We start from the raw sequence: 16,060 nt of genomic DNA, 5'->3' as shown, positions 1-16,060 counted from the left end.
AGCAACTCTCAAATGTAAACACCTCACAAACTCTCAATCAAATATAGAACAACAAAATCTGCCAACACAGAACTACCCTGTCCTTGTCGCAGCAAACCCTTTGAGATATCCCCTTCCAAAGTCAAGAGTACACCACTCTTCTTCCTGAAGCCACACGTACTGGGGTAAATAGCAAATCCAAGATTGCAAGTTTTCTCTCCTGATCAAACAAGATGCACCTTCAGTTGTGCAGAAACGATCAGTTTATGCAGTCCAGTCAAATTGCTTCTCAAGAATGCTTCAAGATCTGTCAAACTCTTCTCGTTCTTGATTCTTGGAGATTTTGATAATTTTTAAATTCTCTCAGATGAAATCAATCAGATATGAAAATGAAAGTATGTTCAATCGTTCTACAGAATATCAAACAATGAGTCAATATATAGTTTATATCAGTCCTGACGCAAATCAATCGATTAACATGTTAATGTAATCGGTTACATTAAACACATGTAACAAAATTACAGCATTCAAAGCACATAATTGAATGTTCAATTAATGTAATCGATTCTCATTAAATGCTTGGTCAAACACATTTAAAAATATGACCGTTATAGCAGTTATGACAAGCATAAGTTAGTTTTCAAATCATAACAGACTTAATTGAATACACAAAGCATGTAATCGATTAAGCTTTAACACTTAGAAGATTTTTGAAAACTTTTGTTTCCAAAAACACATCACAGCACATTTGAAAAAGATGTGTGCAAACACACGAGTTTTAATCGATTCACCAACTAATGTAATCGATTGAAAACTAGTTGTTTTGCCTTAGTTTAAAACGCAACCTATCTGATGACCTTAATTGATTATCACAACACTGTAATCGATTAAGTCATGCATATATACTTTTGTGCATCTAGTTTTCATATCACATAAACATACTTTGAGCATACATAAATATAATTACTTCACAAACACAATAGTATGCATCAATCAACATAATATGTCCAACAAATGTGACAAACACAATATATGCATGTTGGGAGTAAAATTTGGGAGTGAAATTTGTTTAGATTTGAATTATAGAAAGTTTTTAATTTTTTTATTTAAAAAAAATTGTAATTAAGTGAACCAATGAGCCAACCCGTTTACCCACTAACCCGTGGTGGGTCAGGTCGGGTTCGAATTTTTTGGCTCACTAATAAATGAGCCGGATTGGGTTGGCTCGCTAAGTAACCAACCTGTGGTAGGCCAGGCCGGGTCGGATCGGGTGACCCGTTTTGACAATTCTAACTGTACATAACTCAGATAGAGGACACTGTGAACAAACCTAATTGTAACTGATATAACTATCTATCGAAAACTCACGGAACTAAGATAGCAATACTTTGTATGCCACATTATTGATTAGCAGCAGCAGAGATGCTCTGGTATCTCTAACACAAACATATGAAAAAAATTTATCATACTTTTTAGTATCAGCTACCCAGACAAACAATTAGTTTCAAATGTAATTTGCTTACTAACTTTGATTTTGCGGTGCCCTTATGCAGATCAGTAATTTTGAGTATCTAATGCAACTCAATACATTGGCTGGGCGTAGTTATAATGATATAACCCAGGTGATCTNCGCTACTAACTTATTGCATTCTATAATTAAACTCTAACTCTATCTTCATGTTATATATTTTCATTATGAATTTTTTGCAGTATCCAGTTTTCCCCTGGATTCTTTCTGATTACAGTTCAAAGAGCTTGGATCTTTCTAATCCTTCTTCTTACCGGGATCTTTCAAAGGTTATCATGAATGTTGCTTTGATGAAATCAAGGGAGATTATTTCATATTTTAAATTTGTAATTTTATATATCATGCAGCCTATTGGAGCACTGAACCCAGATCGTCTTAAAAAATTTCAAGAGAGATACTCCAGCTTTGATGACCCCGTAATACCCAAATTCCACTATGGATCACACTACTCCAGTGCAGGAACAGTAGGTCCCACTCTCCACCTCCTTTGAATTTTCCTCTGGTAATTTAGTACGTAGACTATTGACGCCAGTCTTTGGTTTAATTCTATCAAGAAATTAGTGTCCTCTACATGGTTGATTCAGATGGAGCTTAAGTGATTAACTTTGAGTTTATGTCAAGTTTATTTTTTTGCATGAACTCCCAATTTGAAATATACGATGTTTCACCTATCCTGAATTACACTCAATAAAATTTGGATCATTTTTGGCTGCATTATGTGAGTATCTTAGAAGTATCTGAACCTCTGGCGCTCACAAAATAGGGAGATAGAGAATATTTATTGATTTTTGGCTAGATGATTTTTAAAGGGAATAAGATGTAGATTTTTTGCCAGGATGCTTTAACTGGTCAATCATGTTAAGATCAAACAAAATGGCTTCCATGTGATACCAATCAAATTATGAATGCTTAGGATATTAAAGTAAGGTTGGTTTACGTTCAGTATTGTCAACAAAGTCCTGATGCAGAAAGACACCTCACCAAATGTGATTAGTGTAAACTTGGGCACTTTAATGTTATGATATTTTATTTATTTTTATTTCCTGTTTGTTGGCATGCTACTAACATACCCCAGTGTTAAAAGGCTTCTTGCTTGAAAAAGTACAGGAAAGGGTCATTGTATCTGGCCCTACCCACACACACACACACATATGTATATATACATACACATTGAAAGAGGCTGTTTCGGGAGGGTCTTGTTAGCATCTGTAGTTATTTTTGGCTTCTGCATTAAATTGCCCATTTCCTTGCTAAGTCATACAATAAATCCAAATCACGATGCTTTTTCTCAGTTCTTCTGAAGTTGCAACAGAAGCTATCACCCAGTATGCAAATGACAGCATTTAATATGGTTGCATTTTAGTTGCTCATTTTGCACTAGTTAATCGTTATTATCTTTTACAGGTTTTGTATTATCTTATTAGGGTTGAACCATTCACTACTCTTGCCATCAAACTTCAAGGTGGAAAATTTGATCATGCAGATCGAATGTTTTCTGATATTTCTGCTACTTGGAATGGAGTTCTTGAGGACATGAGTGATGTAAAGGAATTGGTATATGTTTACTAACATGTGACAGAGCGATTGGTTTCCTTTAATGCTTTTAATTAAAATTTTGTGTACTTGCATATCAATCCTTCTAGTTGTTCTTGGAAGACTTCAATGTTTTTAGCACTTATATTTTTAAATGTTTACCATGGTTTTCTTCAAACTTATATTTCATTTTTTTTTTCCTATTTTAATCTCAACATAGGTTCCTGAGCTATTTTACCTCCCTGAGGTCCTCACAAATGAAAATTCAATTGATTTTGGCACAACACAATTGGGAGGAAAGCTTGGTATACTCATTGAGATTTTCTCCATTTCCTTTTTAAGAAGAAATTGTGACTACATATATATGCATATTAAAGTTATTACCCCTTCATGAGAATTACTTTTGTCATACCAGATACTGTAAAACTTCCTGCTTGGGCTGAGAACCCAGTTGATTTTGTGCACAAGCATAGGATGGCTCTGGAGAGTGAATATGTATCTTCTCATTTGCATGAGTGGATTGATCTCATATTTGGGTAGGTTTTCTTCTTGTTTTTCATTTTCTCCATATTCTTTTGGCTTGCAAGCCTGGTTCAAAGCTGTTGAGATATTTTTACTAGGATAGACTGAGGATATTCACCACCTTCGAAGTATGAGCTGCCCATATAAGAGATTTGACACTACTTTCAACACAAAACCTTAAGACTCAACGTTTGTAGATCTTTATTTTCTTATATGACACTCAACTTTCTTATATCTACTTTGTGTGGACTTTCATCTCATACTTGGATTTTACCACTGGTTTCTTCCACAACAAGACATGCTTGTACCAGCCATTTATCTCAACACACTTCCCCTTACCCTTACTATTGTTGGGTTTCTACCACAACAGGACATACTTGTCTCCATTTGAGTCAGACACCAAGATAAACCTACCATTTTCTTTTTACTTGATAAACTGAGCATATTTACCACCTATGAGAAATAAGTTACACACAAAAAAGACCTGACACCACCTTTAACATAAAACCTTAAGGGTCAATGTTTGAGGGTCTTTATTTTCTTAAATGTCACTCAACTTTATCATTTCTATTCAAGGGGAGACATTCAAATAATACTTGGATTCCTAAGAACCTTTTGTTTATTCATGAGTTTTATTTTTCTATCATTTTTTATGTAGATATCTATAGCATTCCTTTTTAAATTTTCACTTTATTTTTGTCCCTTGAAAACTTGCATATGGTTACATTAAATGGATTTAACCATGCAGATATAAGCAACGGGGAAAAGAAGCTATTGCAGCAAATAATGTTTTCTTTTACATTACTTATGAAGGGACAGTGGATATTGATAAAATATCTGATCCGGTATATCTCCGTTGCATCTTCGTATTTTCCACATTAATTGTTGTATGAGAACTACCTTCTTTGGTTAAAGGACTAAAGGACATGTTAGCTATAGTTATGTTTGTCACTTATATATGTGTTTGTTTCCATAATTTTTTTAGTAAGGAAATTAACTTCTTAAGCTTGATTAACAATGCAATCCTTTTTTTGTTGGTTAGCTGTCTTGTTTGTCATGATAAATTTCCCTTGTGACCAATACAAGATGCAGAGAAACTGAGGAAAATATAACAGATGAGATGGAGAAAAAATCGCTTTCATCTTTTTTGTTAAAATTAGAGCTAGAAAAAGAATCCCTTGTGGCATTATTATCTCTTTTTTTAATCAAAAGCAACTAATGTGATTGCATAACTTTTAAGAAAGAGTGCTAGGAGGCATTTCGCCCAACTACGTTTGTGTCACAAACAATATCAATCATATGCAACACCTCTGAATATTATAAAAGCATCAGACCTCAACAAATAACTTATCCAGAGTGAAAAGAGAGGAAGAGGACTGAATGTGAAATGAATCTATTATGTATATTACACCAGAAAGTATGTGTACAAGATGCATTTATTGGCATTGCTTACCAACAGCTGTAAAATAACTGACAGCTGTACAAAGTAGATTACAAGTAAACCTACAGCTGTACAAAGAAAACTTACATGTAAAACATCTACAAGCTATACAAACTGACTTGGTTCTACTAACATCCCCTCACAAACTCAAGGACAAGATTTTTCAGAAGAAAATTCTTCACATTGAGTTTGCCCTAAACCCTAAATGCGTTTAACTACAACCCAATGAGAATCCAATGGGTTAGTCATAAACTGAGACTTTGTTTGCAACAATGCTAACTTTTGGCCGAGTAAGAGTGGCATATTTCATAGCACCAACCACTTAGTGAAATAAAATAGGATCTGAAAAAAGATCAATACCATGTTTAGACAACTTGCAATTGGAGATCATAGGGGATGAAATTGAATGAGCTTCAGCTATGTGTTTTATGAAGCAAGTCTCTTAAATACTTTGTCTGAGTCATGAGAATAGACTAATCAGACAGATATTTTATCTCAAAGCCAAGAAAATAGTCTACTTGACCAAGTTGTTTTAAGGAAAAAGGTGCATGAAGTCAAGTTGTAATATTTTGAATGAGAGTAATAGAGCTTCCAGTTATGATTATATCATCATAAACCACAACTTCTAATTCCTTTCATGTAGATGAAAGGAGAGGCATCACAAGTGTGGTTAACAAAACCAAACTGATGAAGAGTAATTTGTAAATGATTGAACCACTTCCTCAAGGCTTATTTTAATCCATAGACTGCTTTATTCAACTTATAAACAAGAGCCTTGTCACTTGCTTCAAAACCAAGTGATTGTTGCATATAAACTGTTTCATCAAGATAATCATTCAAAAAGGCATTATTGGCATCAAGTTGTGTTAGAAGTCCTACATCGACTAGTAATAAGGCCAATTTAGAGTATATATTGGGTGCAAATCTCATCATACAAGCCAGTTTTATAGGGTTGAGTTAGACTTAAAGTCCAATTCTTAACATGGTATCAGAGTCAGGTTTAGAGATCTTAGCAAAATTCGTTGTTTGTTGGACATATTATTTTATCTACTATCGGACTATCCATTCATGTTTAGTCTCATGCACGAGATGTATATACCTTGGCGTGAGGAGAGTGTGTTGGAAGCCCCACATCAACAAGTGATAATGTCAATTTAAAGTATATAAGTGGGTACAAATCTCATCTTACAAGATGGTTTTGTAAAGTTGGGTAAGTTTAAAGTCCACTTCTTAACAAGTTGAAACAATTTCCACCCATGAGAGAGAGCAATATTAAGAATAATTTTGATTGTAATAGGTTCTAGGACAGGAGGAAAGGTTTCATGAAAAATCAAAACCATGGACTTGATAAAAACCTTTTTCCACAAGCTGAACTTTATACTTATATATTGAGCCATCTGCTTTTTCCTTAATCTGAAAACCCATTTACAACCAATAACCCTTCTATTAGAGGGTAAGGCTACTAGATCCTAAGTTTTCTATTTCAATAGAGCATCATATTCCTGCTGCATTGCAGCAAGCCAATTCTCATCTTGCTTGTTTGACACCGGTAGTTCAAAATGAGACAACAATAAGGATGAATGAACTCTGTTATGAAAAATACCAACTTTAGATCGAGTTTTTATAAGATGTATTAAGTAAAGGTGCAGTAGGAGATACGGATTCAAAAGAAGATGAACTAATAGTAGAAGAAATAGATAATGTTGCACCAGAATCTTATGTGATGGAAGTACTAAACACTAGATTTTCAATTTGTTGAGGTGGTAATAGATTTGGGTTTAAACTAAAATACTGACTAAATAGGGTTTGGTGTGCTTGAGAAAAAAAAAAAAAACATAATAAGGAAATCTTTGTTATTAAACAAAACATCCTTGGAAATATATATATATATATATATATATATATATATATATATATATATATATATATATATATATATATATATATGACCACTAGATAAGAGACATTTGTAGCCTTTGTGTAACTGAGTAACCGAGGAAAAGACACTCCTCAATCTTGAAATCAAGTTTGTGATAATGATAAGGTCGTAAAAGAGGAAAGCAAGCACAATCAAAACTTTTGAGGAAATGAAAATCGGGATGTTTATTAAACAAAGCAGAATACGGCATGGCAAAGTCTAGAGATGTTGTAGGCAGCCTATTGATAAGATAGCAGCCTATTGATAAGATATACTGCAGTAATAAATGCTTGATCCCAAATTTGTAAAGGAGGAGAAGCATGATGCAACAATGTAAGGTAAATTAACAATGTGCCTATGTTTACATTTAACAACACCATTATGAGTATGAGGACTATTAAGGCTATGAACTATACCATGACGAGCTAAAACTTTGGTAAAGGGACGATATTCACCACCCCAATCAGACTGAGCTAAACACTTTTGATTTTGTAATTCAGTTGTGATTCAACCATTGTCTTAAAGGTTTGAAATACAATTAACATTTCAAATTTAGACTTTATTGGAAAAATCCAGGTGTATCTAGAGTAAGCAAATAAAAAAAACGTGATATTTGAATTCTGCTTGAGAAATAAGATGTGCAGGTCCCCAATGATCAACAAAAGTAAGTTCTAAGGGGAAATATACAGAACTAGGGACATGAGAAGGCAATCTATGTTATTTTCCAACACAACAAGATGAAAAAAATTGACTATCAGCTTTATTAGACACTGGAATTTTACAGTGTTTGAGTACAATTTGCATTACATGATTATTTGAATGACCAAGTCAATTGTGCCACATATGTACACTATTATCTACAAGATTGGCCTTATTGACATTGTTGAAAAGAGTTTACTAAAAATGAATGTTGAGCAGAATAGCCAATGGACTTAGAAGAGGAATGCAGCTGAAAAGATTAACTGTGAAGCTGATCATTGTTGAACGAATAAAGTCCCTGAACACCAACAATTCCTTAAAGAAGAACTTTATTCGTCCCCTATGATTTGACAAGAAATTTGTTAGAATGGAACTCAGAAAACTAAATTATCTTTTTCAAATTAACTAACACTTAACATATTTTTAGTAATGGAAGGAACGTGCAACAAATTATTTAGCTGAAAAGTGACACATAAGGTGACAAAAGAGGAGGAACCAACACCATAAATACTCAAACCTGCACCATTTCCACTGAAAAATTGATCTGGACCATCAAACTGTTGAAGCTATTTCATGTTTTGTGGTTCACCAATAACATGGGAGCTTGCACCAAAATCTGGTATCCAAGAACTATTAGCATTACCTTGAGAAGTAGACTTCATCATCATTGCACTCGGCTGAGCATTGTTCTTAGGCCTAGTATTAGGATTCTCCCAAGTATTTGATGTTTTATATGAACCAGTCGAATAAGGAATGGACTTATGTGTAGCACGATAAATGAAAAACAGTGATTCACGAGGCTGATAGGATGCATCAGATATGAAATAACAAACATTGGTTGTATGTCCAAATTTGAGACATATTTTGGTACTGAAAATTGGTTAATTTTCCACCACATCCTCTGCTAGAACTACCACCACGAGAGGATACTCCAGTGAGAAGGCCTCCACATTGGCTGCCACAATGAGTGTAAGGAGCTTGAGTGTAATGCAGTGTGGTGGAACTAAAGTTTGTGTCTCTTGAGCTTAACAATTAAGGCATGTTTCATGTCCATACAAAAGAACTTCAATTTCAGTAATTAAAGGTGTGCATTTCTTACTCTCAATAACAAATACAACTGGAGCATAGTCAAATGGAACAACTTCTAAAATAGCATCAACATATTCATGTCGCACAAGAACACCAACACCAGCAAGCTCACAACATAATATTTAATCTTGAGCAAATACTCTTCCATTGATTTGGAACCAAGTTTGATAGCACCATTGTAGTACGCAGCTGTCGTGTACTAGACTTGTTTGAAGACTGAAATACTCATGAATTTTCTCCCAAACTTCATATGAATAAGTACAAAACCAGTACCGTTTGATCCCGAACTTCCCAAGCTTCATGCTCACGATCGATACTGTCAGCAACACAATTAGTTAGTGTTGAAATATATTCTATTGTTTTAACTAGCCTTTTTGGTTTTGGGCTTTTTAGAAGCCTTATTTACGTTGGTCCATAGTCCCTTAAATAGGGCACTATGTGTAATAGAATTACAGCACAGTAATAATATTTTTACTTCTCTGTTAACTCTCCAAACTTTTACAGTTAGAAAGCAAGGTGGAACCATCGGATTTACAACAAATCGTTGTAACTTGTGCAATTTGATTACTGGTTCAACATATTGAAGCCAGTGCAACTAATTACAATCAAGTTTCTCAACAATAGTTGTTGGAAATGATTGCGAAGCGAAATTCACCTTATGCAAAGCAAAACTCACTATCGCCAAGTGCAATTGAAAAGAAGAAAAGTGGATCTAAGAACAAGTCATTGTTCAAAAAGCTCAATTCACTATCACCAAAAGAAAAAGTAGCTATGAGAAAAATGCACTGATTGCAACTTCCAATTAACTTTCACAGAGCTCAATTACAATAAAACAGAAAATTATGAACAGATAATGAACCAGCAGCAGAATTCATAATTCACCACTGCAAAATGCAAATGAAGAAAATTATGAACAGCATCAAAGAGACTAAGAGATAATCTCAAAATCAGGAACCTAGAACAATTCACCAAAAGAAAGTACTAAATTGACTGAACAGAAGCAACAACGAGCTGAATCATGAAGAAATCAGTGAAGAAGCTTGAGTGGAGAAGCTTGATCGTAAAAAAAATGCTTTGGATGCCATCTTAGATGAATTGAACTGAGGGTTAAAAGAGAGAAAGAGAACTGAACATGAACTGAATATTTATTATGTATATCACATTTGAAAGTATGAGTACACAAATATTTATAGATATTACTTATTAGGCTGTATCTTCCTGCACCCCATCAAATTTCTGCCTGCACTTCATCATTCTGGATTTTATTTTCCGGAACACACTAAATCAATTCTGGAAACATTTTTCAAGAAGGCAGTTACCCACTTTTCCAGAAAATGCTCATCCACTCGGAAAACAATTTCCAGTAACTATGATGGGGAGCTGGAAGAAAATTGATAGGGTACGGGGAAACAACAGTCTACATACTAACAACTGCATAAGAACTGACATCTGTATAAAGTAATTTACTAATAAATCTACAGCTGTACAAAGAAAACTTAGGAGTAATACATCTACAAACTATCCAAACTGACTTTTTAAATTAACACTCGCACTTTCTACTGTGCATGACATGCAAAGGTGCAACAGCATGCCACACAAGATCAGATTGCTTATTTTGGACAAACACCATCCCAACTTTTGACTATTCCACACTTGAAGAAGAAGCCACTATCAGAAGTTCTTCATTTGCAGGTAACTTTGATATTGATTACTTCTTTCTGAGTAAGCATGCATGTGTGCTTCCTTGTCTTGTTACCCATATTTTATTTTGGCTTTCTGTAATGTGTCTAGATTTACATACAAAAGTCATCAAGCAAACTAATAATTCATGATTAGCCATTAGCCATGCATGGATAATGGTTGTTTTTCTTTATTTTGGTTCCTATATGAAGAGAAAAATGTATATTTCTTTTTACTAAATTACTCACTAATTCTAAACTCTTACAGGAAAATACCCCAAACATGACCAAAACCCATACTCGTCCCCATTTCTTATATTTGACTTACCATTGACTTTGATTCCCTTAAGTATTTCCATACAAAAGGGGTTTTATTTTTATTTGTTAAATATTCCATCTGTTCCATTGTTTGTCTCGTAAGAAAATCTTTTGCTACGTAAGTTACTATGATTAAATGATTTAAGGTAGCTACTATAAATCATGTATTATGTGCATAACTTAAGTTTCATTAAACAGATTTTAGTAAAAATTGTATCCAACTAACAGACCAAAGTATTCTAATATACTCCAGCCATATGCTCCACGTATAAAAAAACAATTTAAAAAAAAAAAAAAAACTTGTACATAAGATCAGTATCTCCATCCTATTTGTGGAGAACGTTAGGGTCAAGAAATATTTAGATTTTATTCCTATTGACTTTAATTCTGTATATTTGTTGTATCTCAGTTTTATTACTAATATAATAATCCCGCAATCTCTGGAATTTATTTCCTAGAATAGACTGTACTTGTTTTCAAAATTTTCAAATCAATTTTTTTTTATATATATATATATATGTGTGTATGTGTGTCGAATGTATGTAATGTGAAATAATAAGGAAGAAATTGTTTTCTTCTAAACTTAAGAATTATAAACCCTTCCTCTCTCCTTTTAGACACTGCCTACCTAGTCAGAAAGAAAGCCCAATTTATCTGTTTCGAGTACCTCTGACTACTTTTTTCATTAGTATGTTATGTTGCTCCTCAGTAGATTTTATGTATATATAAGGTGTCTCCTTTGTTTTAAGAATTGTTTAAAACCTGTGGTGAAATGCTTCGAAGTGCTCTCCTATTGTTTTATGCTTGCTCAACTGCCAATGATCAATTCATGTGATTATAATGATAAATTGATAATGCATATATTTATGTCTATCAGACAATATTCCGCAACCCAAAAGCAATCAAGTCATATCCCATTCCATCCCCTGAACACTGTAATCTACCAGCATCTGCCATCCTTGCGTCTTCAGATACGGTTGTGGTTGTTGATTTAAATGCACCAGCAGCTCATGTTGCACAGCACAAGTGGCAACCCAATACACCTGATGGGCAGGGTACACCATTCCTCTTTCATCATGGAAAGGCTACATCAGGTTCCGCTGGTGGGATTATACGCATGTTAAAAGGTCCTGCTGGGACTGGTGAAGAGTGGCAGTATCCCCAAGCATTGGCTTTTCCTGTTTCTGGAATTAGAAGCCAAGCTATTGTCTCTATAACATGTGACAAAGAAATTATTACTGGTAAATCTAGACGAGCTATTATAATTAAAATATGCTGCCACTAGCAGTATGTGAAAAAGTTATTTCTGGTAATTAACCTCTTATATATGAGAAGTTAGCTTAAAATAACAACCATTGCCATTAGCATGGATTTATATTTTTTCCTGGAAACACAGTTAATACAATTAATCAATTTCAAGGAATTTTTCTCAAGGGGATTAACAAAGGGGGAACGTTAACAGTACTTATATAGCCATTTGGTATATCCTATGTTCTAGTATTTCTTAGAAAAGACAAAATTGTATGTGGCGTTGCAGCTATGAATTAACACCAAGGGAAAATATGTTATTTGGAAAAGATTTAGGTATAAGAACGAGGAGAATAAAACTATATAGATGTAAAAATTAAATAGTTCCAACTTCTGGTATTTGCTCGAAAATAATCACTAGTTGAAGCAGAAGCGAAACAATGTAGAGAAATCATAGCTGCGACCTGTATATTTGATTTAGCCAGATTTTAAATATATACTTCAATTAAGCCAGATGTTTTTGAGTGGGACTGGTCTTCAACATATGGTTATAATATCCAAAACCATTATAAACTCTAGGCTGAAGAAGAGAAGTCTTATGTCTAGAATGTAGGGTTCTTTTTGTTTTTATCAAAATACTCTCTCTTCCCCCTCTCAGATCTTAAACATCATCTAAGAAACTTGACCTATATTTGTAATAGCAAATTTTTAAACTGCCTGAGTCTTTCACATCTAACTTGACAATTGGACTTCTGATTAGGTGGGCATGCTGATAATAGTATCAGGTTAATATCCTCAGATGGAGCTAAAACCTTGGAAACAGCCTATGCTCACTGTGGTCCTGTAACTTGCCTTGGTCTTTCACCGAATAGTGACTACCTGGTGACAGGATCTCGAGATACAACAGTATTACTCTGGAGAATACATAGGGCACTTGCATCGCATTCAAGTGTCACATCAGAATCTTCTACTGGGAATGGCACTGGCATGCGGCCTTCAACTGGCAGTAGTTCTTCATCACATTTGTTGATGGAAAAGAATCGTAGACGCCGTATTGAGGGCCCTATACAGGTACTTAGGGGGCACCACAGTGAAATACTCAGTTGTTGTGTTAACTCAGGTCTTCGAATGGTTGTTTCATGCTCCCACTCATCAGATGTTCTCCTACACTCTATAAGAGAGGGACGTTTAGTCAGAAGGCTGGATGGTGTGGTGGCTCACACTGTCTCCCTTTCCTCTGAAGGGGTTGTCGTGGTGTGGAATGAATCAAAGCATATTCTCAGTACCTTTACTCTTAATGGTGTTCTGATTGCAAAATCAGAATTACCTTTCTCTAGTAGCATTTGTTGCATGGAAATTTCTCTTGATGGATGGAGTGCTTTGATTGGAATTAATTCTCAAGAAAATGGTAAAGCCTTCAATAGCAGTTGGAATTTGCAATCCAGTAAGTCAGGTAATGAAGATTTTTATTCAGACTCAGAAGAAACTCACGATACCAACAGAATAAATGCTCCATCACCTTCAATTTGCTTCCTGGATTTGCACACTTTGGAGGTACGATATTAAGATGTTTAAATTGAGCTGTCAAAAGAACATCATATATTTTATTTCTCATCAAACTGTTTCTTTATGTGCCTTCAAACTTCCTCAATATTCGCATACTATAAGAAAATACTCAGTAAGAACGGCATTCTGATTCTCTCAAACATCAGGAGTCCGTTTCCTTTCTGCTATGCATATCCTTGGGATTGTTTATCAATACTAACCACTCTACCATACTAACTTGTGTAGGTGTTTCATGTGTTGAAGCTGAGAGAAGGACAGGATATCACAGCTCTTGCTCTAAATAAGGATAACACAAATCTTTTGGTTTCAACTTGGGATAAACAGTTGATTGTCTTCACTGATCCGACTGTAAGTTAGATCACTCTTAATAAGGATCATTGTCAAATATCAATCATTGCTTACGATTTACTAGTGAATCATGTTTCTGAATATTCCACGATCCCAAGCAATGATTTTTTTTTATGATCCTTGTAAATTGGATAAAAGCATGAACGTTGATGTTTCACCTGCAGTCTAGTTTCATAAAAATAATCAGATTTTCACATTATTAGGAGTTTTACAATTTACACCTGTTCGGCATGATAGTTTTTGATATTTTTATGTGCCTGTTGGACCGAATGCACCCAAATGGTTGGTAATTCTCGCTGCTCATTGCTTCTTGCAGTTGAGCTTGAAAGTGGTCGATCAAATGCTCAAGCTTGGTTGGGAAGGTGATGGCCTTAAGCATCTCATAAAATGATAAGCTTCTAAGGCATACAAATGTGGATTACGTGATCTTTTATATGTAATAACTATTATGAAAATAGAATGGAGTTATAATACTCCTGTTTGTAAGTGTTATCGTTGCATGTTCTCAGAGACATATTGTAACATATGTAACGACCAACTCTGACCGGTTACCACCATAGTGGTTAGGTTACTAGTTTTAGCAGTGTTCTTTTGCTGTCCCATTTGAGCTCAAATATTAGTATTGACAAGCTTTGACTGAGGTTAGGGTCATTGCAGTTTTGTTCTCTGCATTTTATTATGATCAATGAAAATAATGTAACCCTTTTTTCGACTAATACTTTTCAATAATAAATTAAGATTAATCCACGGACTATAGATCCAATTGACACTCTATTTCTGATATTATAAATCAAAATTTGATATATCAAGTATTATATTAATTAGGTTGATGCTTGACTCTTATGAATTGGTTTGTGGAACAACCAAATTCTGAGTTAAGACTTTAGCCATGGTAACAGCTTGCGATTACATAAGATCCTTGATACGTTAGAGGTGTCTTGAATCTTTGTGAAAATAATTTTATTAAAATGTTCTATTTTATGGCACTTACTTATTTACAAAGTTTTTATCATTTTAAAATTTCATTCAACTCCATTATAAAATTAGTTTATCATTTTACACTAAAATTGATTGTTTAGTTATTTGATAGAATAAAATCATGTGAGAAATATATAAAAAAAAGTTGTATCATATGATTAATTTAATAATAAATAAAAAAGTAAGAGACAAATGAAAAGATTAAAAACTAATGCAACACATTTTATTACTTTCTAAAATTATATTTTCTCCTAGACACGTAATACTAAGTTTAATTTTTCTATGTCGTGAAAGTGCAGATGACTTGATGGGACGAGATTCCGATAGGTCTGACCCAATCTCTCTTCAAGTCACAAGCCTATTATTAAATATAATAGGAGTGTAAGGGTATAGAACATGAAAAATAATGTGAGTATTAATGTAAAGGATGGTGTTCCCAGCAAACTCACGTAATGTGACAAATTAAGGTGTTGGATTTGAAAATGTGATAAGGTACATCAGGAGACATCATTGACTCTTCCAACATACTATTAAATATATATTTTTTCAAGAGTTAAACCCTAAACCTACTAATATTAAATAATATTAATATTAAGAAATTTAATTAAGAATATATTTGTATGCTCGTATAAAATGAAAATGACAAGATAATAAATATATTCATTACTTCTTCGCTTTTGACCATATTCTCTAAAGAAATGTCGTAAAATAATATGTTGGAATTTGAAAAAAATGCCATCACATCTTTCCAAAAACAATTATTATGAAACCACATGGTTGCAAAATATATTGTAGATAATTATATTTGTAATAGCTAGCGAGTGAAACAAGAAGTCATTTTATACTGTATGATGGCTCGGTAAACCACAAAACAGTCAATTTTTTTTAAGACACAATCAATGAATGTTCTCGTGATCGTGTGATTATAATTAACAGATGGAACAATCAATATACAGAGACATTAGTTCTGAAAAACTTGAATAAAGTGTTGGATCGTAATTAGGTTGATGTTAATAAAGATATATTCATAAATCTACAAATATAGGTGTGAAATAAGAAGGTGGGTGATTAGAGTTGAATATAGTGAAAACTATATATCTGATTAATTTTTCTTGGGCTGAATATACATATAAGGTATTCTATTTATAATAGAAGAAATATGAACTAAATCCAAAATACAAATAAGGAATTATAACAAACTAACTAAAGATAAA

At 33.7% G+C, this 16,060-nt stretch overlaps 1 protein-coding gene across 2 annotated transcripts; it reads left to right on the top strand.

Moving 5' to 3' along the window:
- The first annotated feature begins 1,532 nt into the window (after nt 1–1,532).
- On the top strand, nt 1,533–14,577 carry LOC106778958 (BEACH domain-containing protein C2). 2 transcript variants are annotated; one of them, XM_014666970.2, is made up of 12 exons: nt 1,533–1,601; nt 1,690–1,776; nt 1,855–1,971; nt 2,912–3,061; nt 3,261–3,345; nt 3,456–3,576; nt 4,311–4,407; nt 10,288–10,401; nt 11,584–11,947; nt 12,715–13,508; nt 13,746–13,868; nt 14,185–14,577. In XM_014666970.2, exons 1-12 carry the CDS (start codon nt 1,554–1,556, stop codon nt 14,257–14,259), a joined length of 2,175 nt encoding a protein of 724 aa, XP_014522456.1. In that variant the 5' UTR covers nt 1,533–1,553; the 3' UTR covers nt 14,260–14,577. The 2 variants fall into 2 exon arrangements, with proteins under 2 accessions (XP_014522456.1, XP_022632097.1); XM_022776376.1 differs by lacking the exon at nt 1,533–1,601 and having other exon boundaries at nt 1,692–1,776; nt 2,932–3,061.
- Nucleotides 14,578–16,060: the final 1,483 nt, after the last annotated feature.

This window comes from Vigna radiata, unplaced genomic scaffold (genome assembly GCF_000741045.1).
Source record: "Vigna radiata var. radiata cultivar VC1973A unplaced genomic scaffold, Vradiata_ver6 scaffold_298, whole genome shotgun sequence".
Taxonomy (NCBI): Eukaryota; Viridiplantae; Streptophyta; class Magnoliopsida; order Fabales; family Fabaceae; genus Vigna; species Vigna radiata.
Note: the sequence above shows the minus strand (reverse complement) of the source record. Positions and strands in the feature narration are given on the sequence as shown.

Coding starts and splice junctions, on each gene's coding strand:
- LOC106778958 (XM_014666970.2), top strand. CDS start 1,554: ATGCAACTCAATACATTGGCTGGGCGTAGTTATAATGATATAACCCAG. Junction 1,972..2,911: donor ACTACTCCAGTGCAGGAACA/GTAGGTCCCACT, acceptor TATCTTTTACAG/GTTTTGTATTATCTTATTAG. Junction 3,346..3,455: donor ACAATTGGGAGGAAAGCTTG/GTATACTCATTG, acceptor TTGTCATACCAG/ATACTGTAAAACTTCCTGCT.